Raw genomic sequence first — 18,464 nt, forward strand, 5'->3', positions numbered from 1 at the left:
ATGTTTGAAAAAAAACACGTGTTTATCAATTCTTAGGTGTCTTTAAAATCAAGGCGTTAAGCGTTAGTAGTTACTAAGGCAAAGCACAAAAAATAATGGGAAATATTGCACGGCTCCAAATGATTTTTCAATGATTTACTTTTATTTTAAAACCTTGTTACAATAAAGAAGTATCTAGATAGTCCAATTGTAAACTAGATGGCGCTAGAAGTCGCGTTGCAATGATAAACTCACTAAGCTCTACGAGATTTTTCGTAGAGCTTTCATAACGTATATTCAATGTAGTTATTGTACAAAAAATATGTAGTTAGGTACTTTGTTGTCTTTACCATTGGAAGAAGTCTCGAAGGAAACTAATAATTAAATACGAATATACGTAAAATACATTTATTTTGTCAGTATCGCATCGAATTAAAATTTTTCATAACAGCGTAACGATTTGTTATTGAAGTTATACATTTAAATAAATTGGTTTGTTCTTGAAGCTGTTCTTCCATATTTCGAAGAGACAGATAGTTGAATGAAAGCGATAAAAGATTGCCAGTGGCATCGACACGTGCGTTATTATTGTCCAAGCCCATGGACCGTAAAACGCCAAGTGTGCTGGTCGGAATTCCGCTCGATTCTGGAAAAAAAAACCAATTAATATATGATGTGCTAATCAGTTCTGTTTTAGAAAGAAACAACCTTTCATGAAATTGTAATCATACTTTACTAAAGAGTTTTTTTCTTCTGGACATGACAAATATTGTACAAGGTTTTCAGGTACAATTAGTAACTCAGAGGAGAACGGTAAAAATTGGCAAAAAAATGTTCCCGCCCGGGATCGAACCGGGGACCTTGTGCGTGTGAAGCACACGTGATAACCGCTACACTACGGGAACTCGTCTTTTATGTTATAAAAAAAAATGTAAAATTCACTTTCCAGCCAATTATAAAATTTAATTCTTGTATATAGTATAATAATAATTTAATTTAATCTTACGTGATTCTAATTACAACATCAAATAATGGTTTTTCTGTTAATAAGGAATGCCGTCTACAATTCTTCTTACAGAATGGAATACATCTTTGCCATTACTTCAAATAGATATCAATGATACCTTTTCCAATGTATTTATGGCCCACATGGCCATGTTAGCGACAAGTAGGAAGGTGACGAGTTGGCGGCCCGGCTTCTGGCGGCGCTGCTGCGACGTGCTGCTGCGACGCCACCACGCATCCAGGATGAACAGAGATTGTAAAATCGTCTGTAAACAACATAAAAATAGTGGGATACGTTTTAATTTCGTTATTCTATCTAAATATTAGTTTTATGGTAATAATTAAGTAAATTTCAACATTGATAGGGATAGAAACAGTTGTTGTAATGTGACCATACATTTAGCGAACGTCACATGTGCACTGACTTTAAGTTTGATTTAGAGTTATGACAATAAAATTCTGTATTTGTTAATGCTTATCCCCTTTCACTGTTCTCTATTTTGATCTCTCTTATGAACCAAAGGATACTTAATTTGACTATAGAACAATTGCTTATAATAACCTGATTCAATGACAAGAGTTCTGAAAAGAATCCAGTGACGCCGGTGCCGTTGTCGTTGTACATGGTGTGGTGGCTGCCGATCAAGCTGAACATGCAGTACACAAACATACCAGATTGCGCCAAGATCAATAAAGATGTATCGAGACCTAAAATAGCTGAAATGAAATGTGAAAAAAATTAAAACAGAAAATGGCTATTTAAATAATCTTTTTAAATTATATCTTAAGTTTCATATTTACTTAGAGAACGTGTTGTTAAATTGATAATTTCAAACGTAATTATAATGTATACGTAAATGTTTTACTCACCCTGAGATTTTCGTTTATACGGCAACGCTCTCATTTGTTTCAAGGCAGTAGCACAAGCTAACAGAGTCAAAGAATAGAGTATCAATTCACAAATATTTACTTGAAATATAGCATCCTGAAAGAGAAAATTATAATTTAATTTCATGGACTTTCATTTACTCCTTTCATCTCTGTAAGTAAGCTCATTGGTCTTGGTTATTTTTTTATCCCTCTATCTTTATGTTATTAATGGAGTAAGAATAAGTTTGGTTGATGTGACCAGTAACGGTTAAACCTCTACTAAGCGAAATTTCTTCGGCGCCTTTGTTTATCATGCTTATGGAGAGATAACAGGATTATTTGAGATGTGTAGTTCGCAGACCTATGACACTCTTCTTGTCCAGCGTCTTGGTCTTTCGCTTAACTGTACCCTATCCTAACGCCGCCCCTGGGTTTGACTCTACTGCAGAATAAAGATAATATGAAGTAAATTACATGTATTGTTTTGGGATTGTGAGCAAGAACGAAAAACATTATGAGAGATATTATAGTGAAGACGATAAGCAGGATGCCAGCGAAGAGGCCGCGGTGCGCGTGCGAGCAATCCAGTGAGAAGTGGTGCAAGGCAGTCCGGCTGCCGTGAGGAGAACTCACACCCAGCATTCCCGCTGTAACAACATAAACAAATTATAAAAACTTTAATTACCGGCCTCATTTTATGTATCTATCTATCTATCATTCGTCATTTCAGTGGTCACTACATTTCTTCTTCCATCCATCTCGTCTTAGGCATACCCCTACCGATGTACTTTTTCATATTTAAAAAACTATCATATTCATTAAAATCATAAAATGTAAAGTACACACTATGTACGACAGATAGTTACCGAATTGTTGTAAGATTTTTTCCGGCGTAACGGAATTATTTCTTGATTTGTTTTTAGGTATGTTAAATTTTCTTTCAAAATCCTCTGGTGTACATTTTACCTAAAAACAAATGAAAGTTGTTTAAAGTTGCTGTAAATTCCAGTACAATAACGATGAACTTAAAGTGGCTTTGCCATTCGTTGTTTTGTAAAGTAGTGTCGTTTAAAGTTTAAAATAAGCTACGAAACGAAATTAAATATACCTCTTTCCACATTTCATACAATATAACAGCACAGATTAGTGAATATTCAATAGTACAAGGAAACAAGAAGGGCGATGCGTTTTGTAACAAGGCGCCCATAATATTAGCTCGCCGACAGTGCAGCTCCGTTGTTTCATTCTGAGATATGTTCGTCTCCGATGGTATCGAATGTTCCAAGTGATGAATTTCGTGCTTTGTCTCTTCGACTAGAACGTACAACCACTCGCACAGATTGGTCGCTATCATATGCATGATTCCGAATCTCTGCACGATTTTATAGCTTCCCGCCCCGATGTCTTTGTTCGTTAGGAAAATGAACTGCATCTGAGCCAAAGTTAAAGCCATTCTCAACGCCGGCGTTAGAGCGGACATGATTGATCGACAGCGATCTGTCATTTCGAAGTATTCGCCGAATTCCAATCCGGTGTACACCATCGAACCAATACCAAATGCTGTAACATAACGTAAAAAATTATATTCGTATTAATTTTTTTTAAGTAATTTAAAAATGTAAGTATTCAAATTAAGGCAATTCAATTAAAATTAAATAAAATTTAATATACTATACTACACTAGCTGTTGCGAGCGACTCCGTCTGCGCGGCAAAAAAAAAACTTAATTAGCAGCCTATGCCCCTTTTTAAGTATCTTCCAGACTATTTTCTACACCTATGCCAAATTTCAGCGAGATCCGTTGAACCATTCTGGAGATACCTTCTAACAAACATACATTCATCCATCTGATGAATCATACGTATTTATCATATTTGTAAGATTTATTCTCGTCTGCTATTCAAACCCGTCATAACAAGTCCTTATTCTGTTAGGATAAGAAGTAGTCTTTACCCATGGCTCCTAATCTCAAATAAAAGCTGCCGTAACGCGAAATTGTCTCCTTCTGTTTATGTTTTTCCCCTGGCGTTGTTTTCCCATTATCTGGATTTTCTGTAGATGAAATGAACATAATAAATAGTTTTGACCATTCAACATACGAAAAGGCTAATTCGCAATTAAAACTAATGTAGAATGGTTGAAGAAGTTAGTGGAATACAAAGCAAAGAAGCAAAGAAGGTAATATCCTTAGCGGTAGCAATTATGCAAACGAGATGCGATTTTAATGTCGCCTTTTGTTAGGCAAATGCGGCTAATTACTAAAACTCATGACTTTACTAGATGTCCTTTTTCATATGACCTTCTCGGAACAATATGTTTGGATGATTGAATTCTTACCGTGTTCTTGGATGATCGAATTAACAGCTTTTTGTCGGACCAGATTCGCGTATTGAAATATCACAAATAGCACCGACACTAAGTACAGATATAAGTAGAAACCCTGGAATAAATAAAAATGTATAAATCCTATATCTAACAGCATTTTCAAGTCAACTTTTTAGACATTAAATTTTCTTAAACACACTCATATGTAATCATGCATATAACGAAGTTAACCATATAAATAATAATTTACCTGATAATAGGATTCCGGTACACCGGTGGCAATTACTTCAGTAACTGGAAACGCGAGACCGAGCACCACTAGTAATTTGGCGTAAAGAGCTGACAGTGCCTTACTTAACGCCTCACTGCAAACCACATGGCATAATAATACATTAATCTATCTCTATTTTGCTTTATACATGCATCGTCAAATTATTCTTGTCTTATTTCTATACTTTCTTAGATAAACTAACTAATTTCCTGTAGTAATATATCAAGTAATTATACGTTGCAATTATGTCATAATCGCATTAAAGGATTAGCAGTAATGGAAATTCCATTCAACTTCAGATGATGGATACAATATTAGCGATATAGTGCAGAATAGAGAAGAGGTAAATGTAGATAGATATAACATTGATGCGAAAGACAAGAGCGTATTTCTGTATTAAGGACAAAAAATATAATGAAAGAATAATTAGCCTCGCGTATATTTTGCGGAAACTAGTAACCATACTTTTCCTAACTTAATTATGACCTGAAATTTAGAATGTGCTGTGTTCATAAATTAGTTAAATAAAGGAGAGATCATTATCCCAAGCTAAAAAAACAGTTATTTTGTTTTTGTTTGGTTAAAAATATGAAATAGTTTTCACAAGTTAATAACATTCACATTTGAGCAGCAGTCAATACTCACGGGAGCATTTTTAGTCTGTCTAATAACAAATAAAGCACCAGCAGAACCATTCTGAATGGTAGACGTGTATAAGCTTCGCGTATTGTCTATTTCATATTGTTGATAGAATTATGTTATCTAGAAGAATATTATTAACTGGAGAACCTCAATTTTTCTTTAATACTTCACGGAATATGAAAATAAAAAATATTGTACTTTTCTAACACGATAACAATGAGATAAAATGTATTTGATGCGTTTATGTATATGCGCCGGTGCAATGTGAATAAAGCATTGTAACCACAATACTCGTAAGAGAAAAATTATAAATCTTTGATACTTAATTAATTCTTTAATTCTTTATATTTTTTTATAATTAATAAATCTTAAGTACCGAGAGGTCATTAAGATTAGAGCCTAGCGTAGAAACGTGTGTGTTTTGTTTTGGAATTAACTCGAAATATAATCCGTATTGTGCTTCAATTAACCTAATTATTATGGAACAAATAGTTCACCTCGACTCGGCCCGGTAGGAAGTTATAGTTAGGTTAAGTAGATAAGCATTAATTGGACAACTTTGGAGCAGAATTGACGAATCCGTACAAATTATTAGTTTATTATTGCAAAATAAGAAAATTTTATTTCTAATCAAAAGGAAACGTTAATGAAAAACGAAGAAATTGTAACTAAAGAAGAAGTCTATTTTTTAAATGAATGCTGTATTTTTCTGCATCTGTTTTAGTTTTACCGGAACGTTTACAGTAAATAGAGCTATTAGTAAAGTAAGTTAGAAATAGTGTAATAGTTACTTACTGTCCCAGTATTTCTGCTGCAGAAGGTGGTGGTTCATGGGTTGTGGAGGCAACTGAAGTTCGGGAATGTGGCGATAGCTCTGACAGAAACCGACGCTGTGTCGCCGCGCACAGCGCTAAAGCTTGCGATGGACGTCGAAATGCGGCGATTATTGCTGACGGACGTCTAAATAACATATAAACTCATGGCAAAATTACGTATTAATTTTTATTCAAATGATAAATTAGTAATATACATATATAAATTCCATTGTAATCTTCTATGTCCTAAACGACTGCACCGATTTTGACGAGTGAGGTGTCAATCGATACGTCATTTTCAGGTTGAATCTAATTAGATTTTAAAAGTTAATGCTATCACACTCACCTCGTGTTAAGATTGGCGGCAAGTTTAGCGTCAATATCACTGGACATGCGTCTGCTGTTCGGCTGGGAGTGTGAATTCTGTATGAGCGGATCCGCAGCGGAGCCAAGCATGGCCCTCGTCCTCTCGCGGAGTCTACCCAGGTCGGAGTACGATGATTCATCGCTAGGGAAATGACAAGAATTAAGTCCTCGCATTTTAAGTTTTACGAAATATTCAAAAGTTACCTATAGAGCTGAAAACTATTTGAAAGAAATTTTTCGATTAAAAACACAGTACCTACTATGGTGGATTGATATGGAATATCGATTTAAAAAGTTTCAAATCATATTAACAAAATTCAGATCAGATTTAGGAAGTGTGGAAGATCGTCGTTTGATCTAAGCGACGTTACAAATATGTTTTATCCAGATTCATATATAAATATTTCTTCTTGAATTTTATACTTAAAACTATTAAAGGTATTGGACTGTCTATGGAGCATAAAGCATGATAGATTAACCGTAGTGTAGTATCGAGATGCACGGTGCACAAAGCAGTTCATAGGTCCACTCTCACCATAAGAGGCTTTGGAGAGTAATTCACTATGGTTCAGGTGGAGGTATCCTCCTTTGTTTATCAAATATTATTGAACATACAACATTCTGTCCTGTGATAAATATATTGCATTAAAGCTTTATTATTTGCGTTATGATTTTTAACTTTAGATAGTTTTATAACAAATAAAATAAGTGCATAAGTAAGAATGGTGATGTTAACGCTGTTTTAGTTCGAAATAATGACTCAATCACTGGTCGTTCACGGCTTTTAGTTTTTCATCAAGAATTATATTCAATGCAAAAATAAAATCTGAAAATAACTGGCGTATACAATGGAAATAGATGAAAAGAGTCGAGAGAAAGGTGTGTTGGGCGACACAAAGCGGTCTATCAAACGTCATAAATATTTTCGAAGCTTTGCCGCCGTTACTGCACCGAAATCCCTTATTGCGTATGCATTTCATACCTTCCTTTTGTTACAGTGTGTTGAAGAATAGTTTTCATTGTTTTTAAGGTACGATCATTTAAAACTACATTGTTGCATTCTCAGTTGATAAGTACTCAGTTAAGATATTAATTTAAATTAATTCTATGTTCTTATCTGGATCGACAATTAATCGTAGAACAAGACTTATTGTTATTTTATGTCAAAATTTAATCTAAGATATAAAATTATTATCAAAGACTTAAAGAGAAATGGAACATCCTGTTAATTTTATAACATTTAAAGAAGAATTTGCATTGAAGTAGAGTTATATTGAACTATTTCGACTTCAGCGCTCTGAGCGCAAAATCTCCAAAATGTGCATCCTCCCGCCGGAAATGTCTCCCTAAGCTTTCATGTATCCGCACCACATCTATTCGATACGTAAATATTACAATGTACATTTTCTCCTTCACAAAATTTATCATATGTTTTATTTTATACATTTACATTTATTTAAATGCCAGTCTTTTTAAAGCAGTTCTTTAGATGCAGGATGTTGAAAGATCTATTCAATTTGTTTAGTTATATATTTGGTTTAAAATACATTTTTCTATATTTTTTAACATGCTAGGATTTTATTTATTGTCAAAGTAATATTCGTTCAAAGCGCATAATTTATTCAATTTGCTCTTTTACTTCCCCTTTTCGCTGTCTATTTGATTTATATCAAATGTTATTTTTCCTCATTGTTGATATTATTTGAAGGAGTTATGTGAGTTATTTATTAAGTTAGCCATAGATTTTTATTAATACGGCGTAACTTTAAATTTTAGTATTTAATTGTTTTATTAAAATTTCTGACGAAAATACTTGTTCATATGTTTATGAGAAAAAAAGAAAAAAATCAGGAATGTTTGTTTAAAATTTTTATAAAATTAAAACATTTTTAGTTTATAATATTTTTAGTTTTCATTATAAAAAAACTATTTTGTTATTAAATTTATAGAAAATAATAGTAGGGATTAAAAGGCACCATAAATATGACACAAATAAATTGCATACTCGTGTAAAGAGATATTTGTCTGTACAGCAAATCCTTTATGAGAGATAAAAGATAAAACTGAGTTATAAGTAAGGACAAAGAAAGCACAATTCAAGACAAACTTTAATTAAAATCCTAGCATACTCTGTTTCATTGTTCACTTGACAGTTATAAAATTATAATCTGTGTGAAATTTATTAATAAAAAATTCTTCATTTCCTTTTAATTTTGTTACAAATTACTAATCTGTATAAGAAAATTGTTGCAATTCATTTGAATTACAGCTAGTGTAATATAATTTTAAGTTATTTTTTTTTTAATTTTAAAACAATTTAAAACATTACAACAATTTAGTTTATGGTAATGATATTGAAAAATATTGTGAAAATTGTTTAGCATAAATTCTTAAGGTGTGTAGATATAGAATATCGATTTTAAAATTTCTTTACATTAACAAAATTCAGATCAGTTTTAGCAAGTCTCGAACTCTGGAAGACTCGTTTAAACTTATCGACGTTACAAATATGTATTATCCATATAAGTATGTTTTATCCAGTAGTGTTTCTAAACAGTAGAAGAATTATTTTTGTTAGCGGTCAGTATTACCATAAGTGTTTTTCAAAGGTTTTGTTTTTAAATACAGTGTTATTTAGTATTTCTTGGTCGAGTTGGCTTTTGTGTACTGACCTTTCGTCGTTTTCTTCATGCACGGTGTCCATGTCGGTGACGGTAACGCTGGGCCGAGCTTCGGTCGCTTCGCAGAGCGGGCCACGTTTACCCGGACTCATCTGGAGACAGACTGTAGCGTTAAGGTATGTTTACAATATAAGTATTCAAACGAAACGTTTTATTGTTGAGAAATACGAAATATGAAGCATTTGAAGTGATTAATGATGTTTTAAGTAGGTTAATTTGGATAAATAAAGTAAATATACAAATACTAGAAAGAAAAAAATATAAACAAAATTTCTTATACGACAAGAAATGTTATATTCCACCCACCTGTCTATGAGATGTTTCCTAGATATTTTGTTACAATATTTTTTCATTGCCTTAATCTTCGACGCGGTAAAGCTCTCGGCGTACGTAATTGAATTGACACGGCACATACGAATCACTTCCACCGAATGTTTTATTAAGCTTTTTACATTTCAACGCTTTTAAAACGTTTTTTTTCTTTCTCAACTAATATTATTGTCTACTAGATTCATGAACGAGTAACGCTAGACTGTGGTAAACGGAACGGTGAGTAGTGATGTTTACAGACGTGTATTATCGTTCAGAGTGTGTAGGCATTCGGTAAGCCTTTAATACTTGTTGACTTGTTCAAACGCATGCTCTATATTGATGTTACACCATAGTATATAATGCTAATAGAATTATACATAACAACGTAGTTATTTAACTGTAATGTCAACACTGGTACACGAGGATTACCTTGGGTATCCACTGCCCATACATCTGTAGAAAAAAATTCTTTACTGTGTTTTTTTTTCAAAGAGCATTACATGATCGATGCTATTTTTTTGAACAGGTCCCTTGTTATTCGAAACACCTATACAATAACAAAGTGTTTGTGTATACTAATACATTATTTTGAATTCTATTCAAACATAAAAGTTCATTGAGTTGTTTTTTAAATCGATGTAAGTAGCATAAATATACAAAAAGCATTTGTGTTTTAAAATAAATATTTATTTTAATAAAAGACAAAGATTAAAGAGTAGTAAGGTTTGTTTGTGTTGCGTCCGCCGCGCCGGGCGCGGGCGGTCCGCTCTAAGGTTGTTAGGTTGTTGAATAAGTTTCTGAATTAAGAGAACTGAAAGTTTTCTCATCTCGAGATTACAGCAAAGTGTTTACCGTTTGGCTGCGCGATGCGGCCGAACGACACCCCTCGCTAGTTACGACACACCAACAGGCACTCGATATTTACATTTTAAATTTAAATTCTGCTATTAAAACTTAACGATATTTATTTTTGATACAAAGTATTTTAATCTATCAAAATAAAGGTTAAAGCTGTATAAAAATACAGTTAATGAGCTAACAATTATAGGTAAATGCAGACATAACATTTTGTATTTTGATAAAATGAAAAGTTATGAAATTATATTTATTTTTTTGTGTTCGAGATATTTTCGATATTCGATATAATATCGATGTCGTGTACATCACTAATGTAACATTCTCGGTATTTTCTTAAAATATTTGCGTGAGTGTATAGCACCTGATGCTGCCGGCGTCGGTGCACTTTAAAATCGTTGTGATTTACGAAAACAAAAAGCCGCTAACAAATGTGGCATGTGAAAAAGTTACTTTATACATTGACGAGTATAACTTTTGCATAGATTTCATCTTTATTTAATATTAATTTATAGAATACTAGCTGTCGCCCGCGACTCCGTCCGCGCGCAGTTAAAAAATGGGGGGGGGGGTATGAAAAATAGATTTTGGCCGATTCTCAGACCTACTGAATATGCTCACAAAATTTCATGAGAAACGGTCAAGCCGTTTCGGAGGAGTATGGCAACGAAAACTGTGACACGAGAATTTTATATATTAGATATTAAACAGATGAATGAGGAAACTACATATATCTTTCAAAAGAACTTTTTGTTTTAGAGATGTTTTTTGCCTTTTTGTTTCTGCATAGTTTGTGGTATATTTTAAAAAGAGACATTTAATTCTTTTAAGTTTTCAAGCTTGTCTTGAATTTATCGTTACTATGAGCGGAGAATTATTATTGGTTCCGTAGAATTTTGATTGTTGAATCTATGCGCATTTGAGAATCTACAATATTTTCATTAATATAAACAAATAAGTATTTTCCCACAACACGCGTTAGTACAATGAGATGATGTATAGGAGATTACAAGTGATAAGAGATTTCTTAATTGATAACGATAATCTCATCTATACTGTAAGCCTCTAATTACAACTTAATCTCAATGTAAACATGGCTGGTAGTGATGCTGACAATGGTAATCTGAGATTCTGACAGATTTACTAGGTTTCCGGTGGTGATAATCAATTTCTGGGCTGAATTTTAAATGTTTATTATTATGCTTATGGCATTAACGTAGAACAACAAGAAAGGTAGAGAGGGTGAGAGAAAACTAGAAATACTCGTAAAGTGACCGCAATTTCAAGCATGCTAAGTGCAAAAACATTAATTTTGTTGATTCAATATGTACTCTATTCAATATTCAAGTAAAAACTTATCGTTCATTGTATACACATAGAAAGATTGTAAACCTATTTTATATTATTTAATATTATTTCTATAAACAAGTACAGTATTCTCCCAGGTGTGGAATTGTTTTTGTCTTTAAAAATAAATCCTTTGCGGCCGGCCGGCGGCAGATCGTCTTTGCGTGGAAGAAAAATCTTGAGCACACAACGCTTAGCTTGATACCAAGCTTTTGTTTTTACTTTCTTTTTAGCCGACTTCAAAAAGAAGGAGGTTATCAATTCGACTGAATTTTTTTTTTTTTTTTTTATGTGTGTTACCGCGAATCTCCGTCCCTGGTGGTCCGATTTTGATAAAAATTATTTTAATCGAAAGGAAGTGCTTGCAGGTGGGTCCCATTTTTTTGTTTTTTTTTTTAAATAACTAGAAGACTAGTAGATTTTGAATAAGCTTCAAAATTTGTTGCGAAAATTAGGGACATTTTTGCTTTCAGCGCTTACGTAGGCTAAACTATAAGACCTACATCAAAATGATGTATGGCGAATTGTAGCTCTTTAAATGTGCTAAATAAAAGTCCGCGATAGCATATATCTATCTTTTATAGTTTTCTCACAATAACCATTTTTTTCTTTACGAAACATTAATTAAATTCATGCCCTATTTCCGACGCTATTATTCAAGTTCAGTATTAACCCTTATGTAAATAAACATGTTCATTATCAAGAGAATTTAATGTAGATTACATTTGCAATTAAAACTATATATTTATGTCTAATAGTTTAGGAGATATCGTAAGAATAAAATTACGCGGAAACGAAAAATGCTACATCGCGTAACAATGAATAGCACAAATTTGCTTTCTGGGCTTACGTAGGTCAAACTATATGACCTACATTAAAATGATGTATGGAGTAATTATAGATCCTTAAATTTGCTAAATAAAAGTCTCAGGTAGCATATATCTATCATCTATGGATGTCTCACAAAAACCATGTTATTGTGAACAAACTTCGATTAAAATGCACACGATAAACAGCGTCGTAAGCTTACGGCGCTATTATATTATATTCGATATGAATCCTTATCAAAATAAATATGTTTGATGGCTAGAGTATTAAATGCAGATTACAATAGCCTTTAAACTATGTAATTCTGATCAATAGTTTGGAAGACATTAAATGATTAAAAACTACGCGCATTCGAAAAATGCTAGTGCGGCGCGCGGCTGGACAAAATTAAAGGCACGCTACGATGTATTAGTTCGTTAATTTTCAATTTGTATACCGATTTTGATAATTATTTCATTGTTTAAAGGATAAGTGGTTTTCTGGTGCATTCTAAATTAGTTATTGAAGAGAAGTACACACATATTAAATAGGAAAGTCCTTTTCTTTATTTCTTTCCTCATTAAGGAAATTTGTAATTGAACTTTAAATTCACTAAAAATTGTGAAATAAAACAAAAATTTTAAGAAAAAAAAATAGCCGACTTCAAAAAAACAATCTCAAACAAAATGCACTCAAAAGTAACATAAAAAAACAATTTCAAACAAAATGCATTCAAAAGTACCATAAAAACAATCTCAAACAAAATGCACTCAAAAGTAACATAAAAAAACAATTTCAAACAAAATGCATTCAAAAGTACCATAAAAAAAATCTCAAACAAAATGCACTAAAAAGAAACAAAATAATGACATGAAAACTTCTTTCTTTCTTTCTTCTCTCTTTCAAAAACCCTCTAAACTCTAAAGAAAGTTCTCTTCTTTCTTGTAACATGTCTATATTGTATAATTATTGTTATTTTGGAGTCGGTTTCGGCCTAAGTAGGGACATAAACGTAAGTATGTCTCATACATCTCAAATATAAAATGTATAATATTATATTTACTTTGGCCGACACCGACTGCGAAATAACAATAATTATACAATATAGACATGTTACAAGAAAGAAGAGAACTTTCTTTAGAGTTTAGAGGGTTTTTGAAAGAGAGAAGAAAGAAAGAAAGAAGTTTTCATGTCATTATTTTGTTTCTTTTTAGTGCATTTTGTTTGAGATTTTTTTTATGGTACTTTTGAATGCATTTTGTTTGAAATTGTTTTTTTATGTTACTTTTGAGTGCATTTTGTTTGAGATTGTTTTTTTAAATATATAAACTAATTTCTCTTTTCAAAGCCTAATAGATTGAATGATTAATTAATATTACCATATTGAATGAACTGATTGTACTGACCGCGCAAGTTGGCTGGATCGCACTACAGTATTAATATGTTAATGATATTGGGTTCTGACAATAATTGATACCAACACCGTATAGATGTGAGGCTTGACTGACGTTCTCGAATTACTAATTAATGATTATGTATCATTTTCGAAACATTATGTTACATTAAAGTTGACACACTGTCGCGAATAGTTGAAATTTTATTATCTAAAAAAATAAAAGTTGTTTGTACTCGAGTCCCTTAATAGACAAAGTTCCTTACGACCTTTTTCACTTCGTACATTATATCCTCCTCCATAATACGTACTTCGTACATTAAATCCTCCTCGTAAAATATATATCATGTGAAATGTAAAACTATGATGTAGGAAGAAGTCAGATTTATTATTTGTCATCAATAATTCGATACGTGTGTACTGAGGCAGTGCAAATAACGCTGCCCGCCCTTGTTAGCGCGCCGCGTCGTGATCTGTGTCAATTTACATGCCCGAGTATGTGATACTTACAAATTATAACCTCAAATTAGTTTGAATATTTGGTATTCACAAATGTATATATTTTTTTTTTGTTATAAACAAAACATTATCCGAAGAGGATTTATTTAACCTGTTTTGAAATTCTACAAGTACGTCAGATCGTTAGAATTATGATGATACAAAAGTGAAAAATCGATAAATAAAAACAGTTTAATTAAACTGTTTTTATTTATCGATTTTTGTAATTACAAGTACTTATTATTAGTAATTAATACTTACTAAATAAGTAATTAGTACTTATAATTATTAAAGGAACTTGTAATTACAAGTTCCTTTAATAATTATAAGTGCTAAAAACGTTTTTATCTATCATTTGTTGCCCGCGACTCCGTCCGCACGGAATTAAAAAAAAGTAATAAGTAGCCTCTATGTGTTGTTCCAGATTATGTTCTACATCTGTGCCATATTTCATCAAAATCCGTTGAGCTGTTCTGGAAATACTTTCAAACAAACATCCATCCATCTAAACATTCGCATTTATAATATTAGTATGATTATTAACTTTTACCTAAGTTAACTCTTGTAAGCCGTGGACATTGTTTTCAGTAATTAAAATTAATGACAACTAAATTTTAAGAAGTATTAAAGGTCACGTACGAAATTACGCCAATGTTGTTGTTTATTTTATAGTTATGTTATTTTTAAAGTATCAATAAAATTAGTCTTAAATTTTACTACTATTATAAATGCGAAAGTTTAGATGGATGGATGGATGAATGTTTGTTTGAAGGTATCTCCGTAACGATTCAATGGATTTTGATGAAATTTGGCACAAATGTAGATCATAGTCTGGAAGAACTTAACTAAATCCTCGCGGACGCAGTCGCGGGCGACAGCTAATTATATTTTAACTTTAGAAAAGAAGAGTGTTGGTGTTTGTATTCATTTGTTTATGTTAGCATTATTCTACACGTGCTGTCTTATTTATTGTAATGTTATGTTATTAGAATATATTACAGGGAATCTAGAGATTTTTTTTCTTTTGAAATTATGACATGTAAAGTTTAGAGATATATTATTTTATTAGATACACCACACTGTTATTTAGACATAGCTTAATTTTACTTGAATAAAAATATTACACTATAATTATTGATTATATATTTGTAAAATTAATAGTTTGTACAAACTTAACAAAGATTTTAGTAAGGCTGATGTTAATAGTGGGGCTATTTTTCCAAGGGACTGAATTTACTTGTATAATCTAGCATTTCAATATTGTATGATTTTTATAAGTTATTAGGAAAATAATGAAAATTACAGTTTAAAATATTCAGTTATTATAACATACCTTCTTAATAACAAAATCCTTTTATCGGTAGTGATTTGAAATAAATGTACACAAAAAAACAAAAAGTATTTCACAGGTATGCCATGGTTTCAGTCCGCTTACTGATTTCGGTGATCAAATCACTTCGCTCGGGTACATGCTAATTGAGCCATCAATTTATGTAGCACGACTCTCACGTTAATACGTCGTGCTGTCAATTTCTTTGCGGGGATGAAGAGACGTCACACATCCCACGTGGTAGATGATACCAGCCGTATTGATCGCGCAACTGCCCACAGTTTTTTTTTTATATAGAGTTTCCGCCACGCTGTCTCAATGCAGATTGACTTCGTGTATTTTTATGCGTGTTTGTACCACTTACATTATTATTACAATACTTATTATTTTACTTATAGGAATGTGAGTACTACTATCGAGCGTGAAGATGTCGATTAAAGGAATGTATTGATGTTTCAAAATTTAAAATACGTAATTAATGTGACGTCAGGTAAATTCTTTTCTCCAAAATTGTATATGTACGTAGTTAAATTTTAAAATGTATTCACATCATCAAATTGCTTAATGAGTGAACATTAGTATATTGTATTTTAAATTGTTTTTACGAGGTAATTCACGTGTGTTCTTAAAATGCAGTGTGATGTCCAAACTCTTTGACGAGCTTGCTCATGTCAGCGTCCGTTAAACGCCATTTACAAAGCTTCCGATTTTTTCGAAGCACTGCTTTAGTGAACACCCTCAAAGAGCTTTGCTGTCCACTACACTGTTATTGCGCGTTACCGTCCTGTGTGCGAACTATCGACGAACCAATCTCCTACAATACCTTGTTAAACTTTTACAAACGATTTTTTACAATAGGCGTTATTTATAGTTCTAAAATTTTTGTTTTCTTTTGTACTTGATTTACAAACAAACAATTTAGACGCCTAAAATGTAAGAAGATTTTAATGCGCTCTGAATTTTATAAACGGCGTAATAATAACTACATTAATTAATTAATTACAATTCCTCCCTTTTGTGGACATTCGCGGCGCAGTTTTACGTAAATATTTTCTAGGCGGCACAAAGGAAGATGCCGTGGTGCCGTGTGAAATTATGTTAGCAAAATGACGTTAATTTTTTTACTCCCCTTTGACGTTCAAAGTAACCGGAATTAATTCGATTTATTGTCTCTTAAAATGAGACTCCGCCGTAATAATATTTGTAAGGTTCACCTACGGCTTGTTGGCGCGGACCAAAAAGTGAGTGCAGGAGCACACCAGCACGGCGCGCCTAAGTGATTCGATACACGTTCAATATGTTTCATTAGGGAGCAGCGGGCTCACTTATTCAATCATATCGGCAGCGAGGCTCCGCGCTCGCCGACAGCGACGACGCCTATCCTATCCGTACACTCCATTCCTTCGCTGCATAATCAGTTTTTCCTGCATGAAATGCTCTACACTCAATTTAAGCGAGCGTTTCGCTCGAGCCTTTAAACATCTGCTTGCGTTCCGGAGCCTTACGTACAAAAAAATATCCTTGTCACTTTCCAGTCGTCGAATTCTATATAAAGAAAGACGGGAGCTAATTACGAATCCAATATCAGTGGGAAGTAATTGTTGTAACGATTTTTCCTTCCTCGTGCGGCGAATGCGGAACGTTTCCGCCGCGCCGCTGCGGAGAAGGAATCGCGTCTTCCCCGACGTTGTCTGCGTCCTGTGTTACAGGAAATGGTAATTACCGCCTAATCTCGCCCGGAGCGCAGGCAGGCCCGACGTCCGGATATGAACTTCCGTTATGAACAATTTAGCGCGCGAAATTGGACGACGCTACGTCCTGCATTCGGGTGAATCACATGATGCGGAGCACACGTGTCTGCATGCTGCATGTGATGGGCCCATTCGTGACTATTCACATCCACGAATAACTTAAACGTCCACACTTTGAATGTGAATCGTATGAAACCTTTAAAAAGCAGTGTCTAGGAAATTGCTATGTCATTCAATTTAAAAAGTGAAGTACTGAAAGCGTGGGCTTTAAAGTTATTATATGGCGTGAATACTTTGTAAAGTGTAAATAGAATAAATGGCTTACTATTGAAAAGGCAATTGCGAGCTTTTATAAAGCATTTTGATATATGCATTTCATTGTCTTGTTCAAAAGTTGAAATTAAAAGCTATATTAGGCGTATTGTAAAGTGATTTTGAGGACCTATTATGTATTTCTTTTTAACAAATGAGTGAACAGATGTGTGTGAGATGCGTTTGTATACACGTTGTAAGGCACGTTTAGGACAGTAGTTACACTAAAGAAACATCGTTTAATAATCTTGTCCTATAAATTAGTTAGTTATATTTTCATGCCTGGAACATAATCAGCGCTTCATCTACATGTGTACAATTTCTGTGGCTGCAAATGCTTATTGTAGTTCGAATGTAGCTAATGATCGTCATTCATCGTGATCTGCATTGATATAGAGCTATTATTGCTGCAACTACAAGCCTCGACCATCAGTCAGTAATTTGACATTGCGATTACATCGACGGCAACTGACTCAAGCTCATCATCTAATCATAGACCTGTGGAGCGTTTGCTATCGATACTGTTGTCTACGAACATCTTAATAGACTTTTAGACATGCAAATAGTTTAATCGACACCGTGTAGCTGACCAGAATTTTTCTGTTGCAAATATTACCCTAAAACCGTCTGGAATATAACATTTTTACATGACAGGACAAGGGATAATTATGATAGTTCTGAATTGAGTATAGAGATAACTAGCTAGTCCGTTCGCACGAAATTAAACAAAAAAATTAGCTTATGTGTTCTTCCAGACTATATTCTACATGTGCCAAATTTCTTCAAGATCCGTTCAGCCGTTTCGGAGATACCTTCAAACAAACATCCATCCATCCATCCAAACATTCGCATTTATAATATTAGTAAGATATACTCCGTGAAGAGAGTAAAGTAAATTTATTTCT

The 18,464-nt window shown here is 33.1% G+C and overlaps 1 protein-coding gene and 1 non-coding gene across 3 annotated transcripts; both read right to left on the reverse strand.

Moving 5' to 3' along the window:
- Nucleotides 1-400: 400 nt before the first annotated feature.
- On the reverse strand, nucleotides 401-15,682 carry LOC106708693 (proton channel OtopLc). Of its 2 annotated transcripts, none has more exons than XM_014500229.2 (14): nucleotides 15,500-15,682; nucleotides 8,946-9,046; nucleotides 6,254-6,415; nucleotides 5,888-6,052; nucleotides 4,430-4,544; nucleotides 4,192-4,294; nucleotides 3,808-3,906; nucleotides 2,963-3,414; nucleotides 2,721-2,820; nucleotides 2,329-2,501; nucleotides 1,855-1,969; nucleotides 1,547-1,701; nucleotides 1,104-1,250; nucleotides 401-625 (listed from the first exon to the last, which is right to left on the reverse strand). In XM_014500229.2, exons 2-14 carry the CDS (start codon nucleotides 9,044-9,046, stop codon nucleotides 452-454), a joined length of 2,061 nt encoding a protein of 686 aa, XP_014355715.2. In that variant the 5' UTR covers nucleotides 15,500-15,682; the 3' UTR covers nucleotides 401-451. The 2 variants fall into 2 exon arrangements, with proteins under 2 accessions (XP_014355715.2, XP_014355716.2); XM_014500230.2 differs by lacking the exon at nucleotides 15,500-15,682 and adding an exon at nucleotides 9,261-9,530.
- On the reverse strand, nucleotides 812-884 carry Trnav-cac. The gene has a single exon. It is a non-coding gene; the product is annotated as a tRNA-Val (tRNA).
- Nucleotides 15,683-18,464: the final 2,782 nt, after the last annotated feature.

The sequence above is a fragment of the Papilio machaon genome, chromosome 5 (genome assembly GCF_912999745.1).
Source record: "Papilio machaon chromosome 5, ilPapMach1.1, whole genome shotgun sequence".
NCBI classification, from domain to species: Eukaryota; Metazoa; Arthropoda; class Insecta; order Lepidoptera; family Papilionidae; genus Papilio; species Papilio machaon.

Excerpts from the sequence above, each read along its gene's own strand:
- LOC106708693 (XM_014500229.2), bottom strand. The coding sequence starts at position 9,046 with ATGAGTCCGGGTAAACGTGGCCCGCTCTGCGAAGCGACCGAAGCTCGG. Across the intron at positions 4,545-5,887 it reads GCAGCAGAAATACTGGGACA|TGAGGCGTTAAGTAAGGCAC; the intron begins GTAAGTAACTAT and ends TGTGGTTTGCAG. Across the intron at positions 1,251-1,546 it reads AACTCTTGTCATTGAATCAG|ACGATTTTACAATCTCTGTT; the intron begins GTTATTATAAGC and ends TGTTGTTTACAG.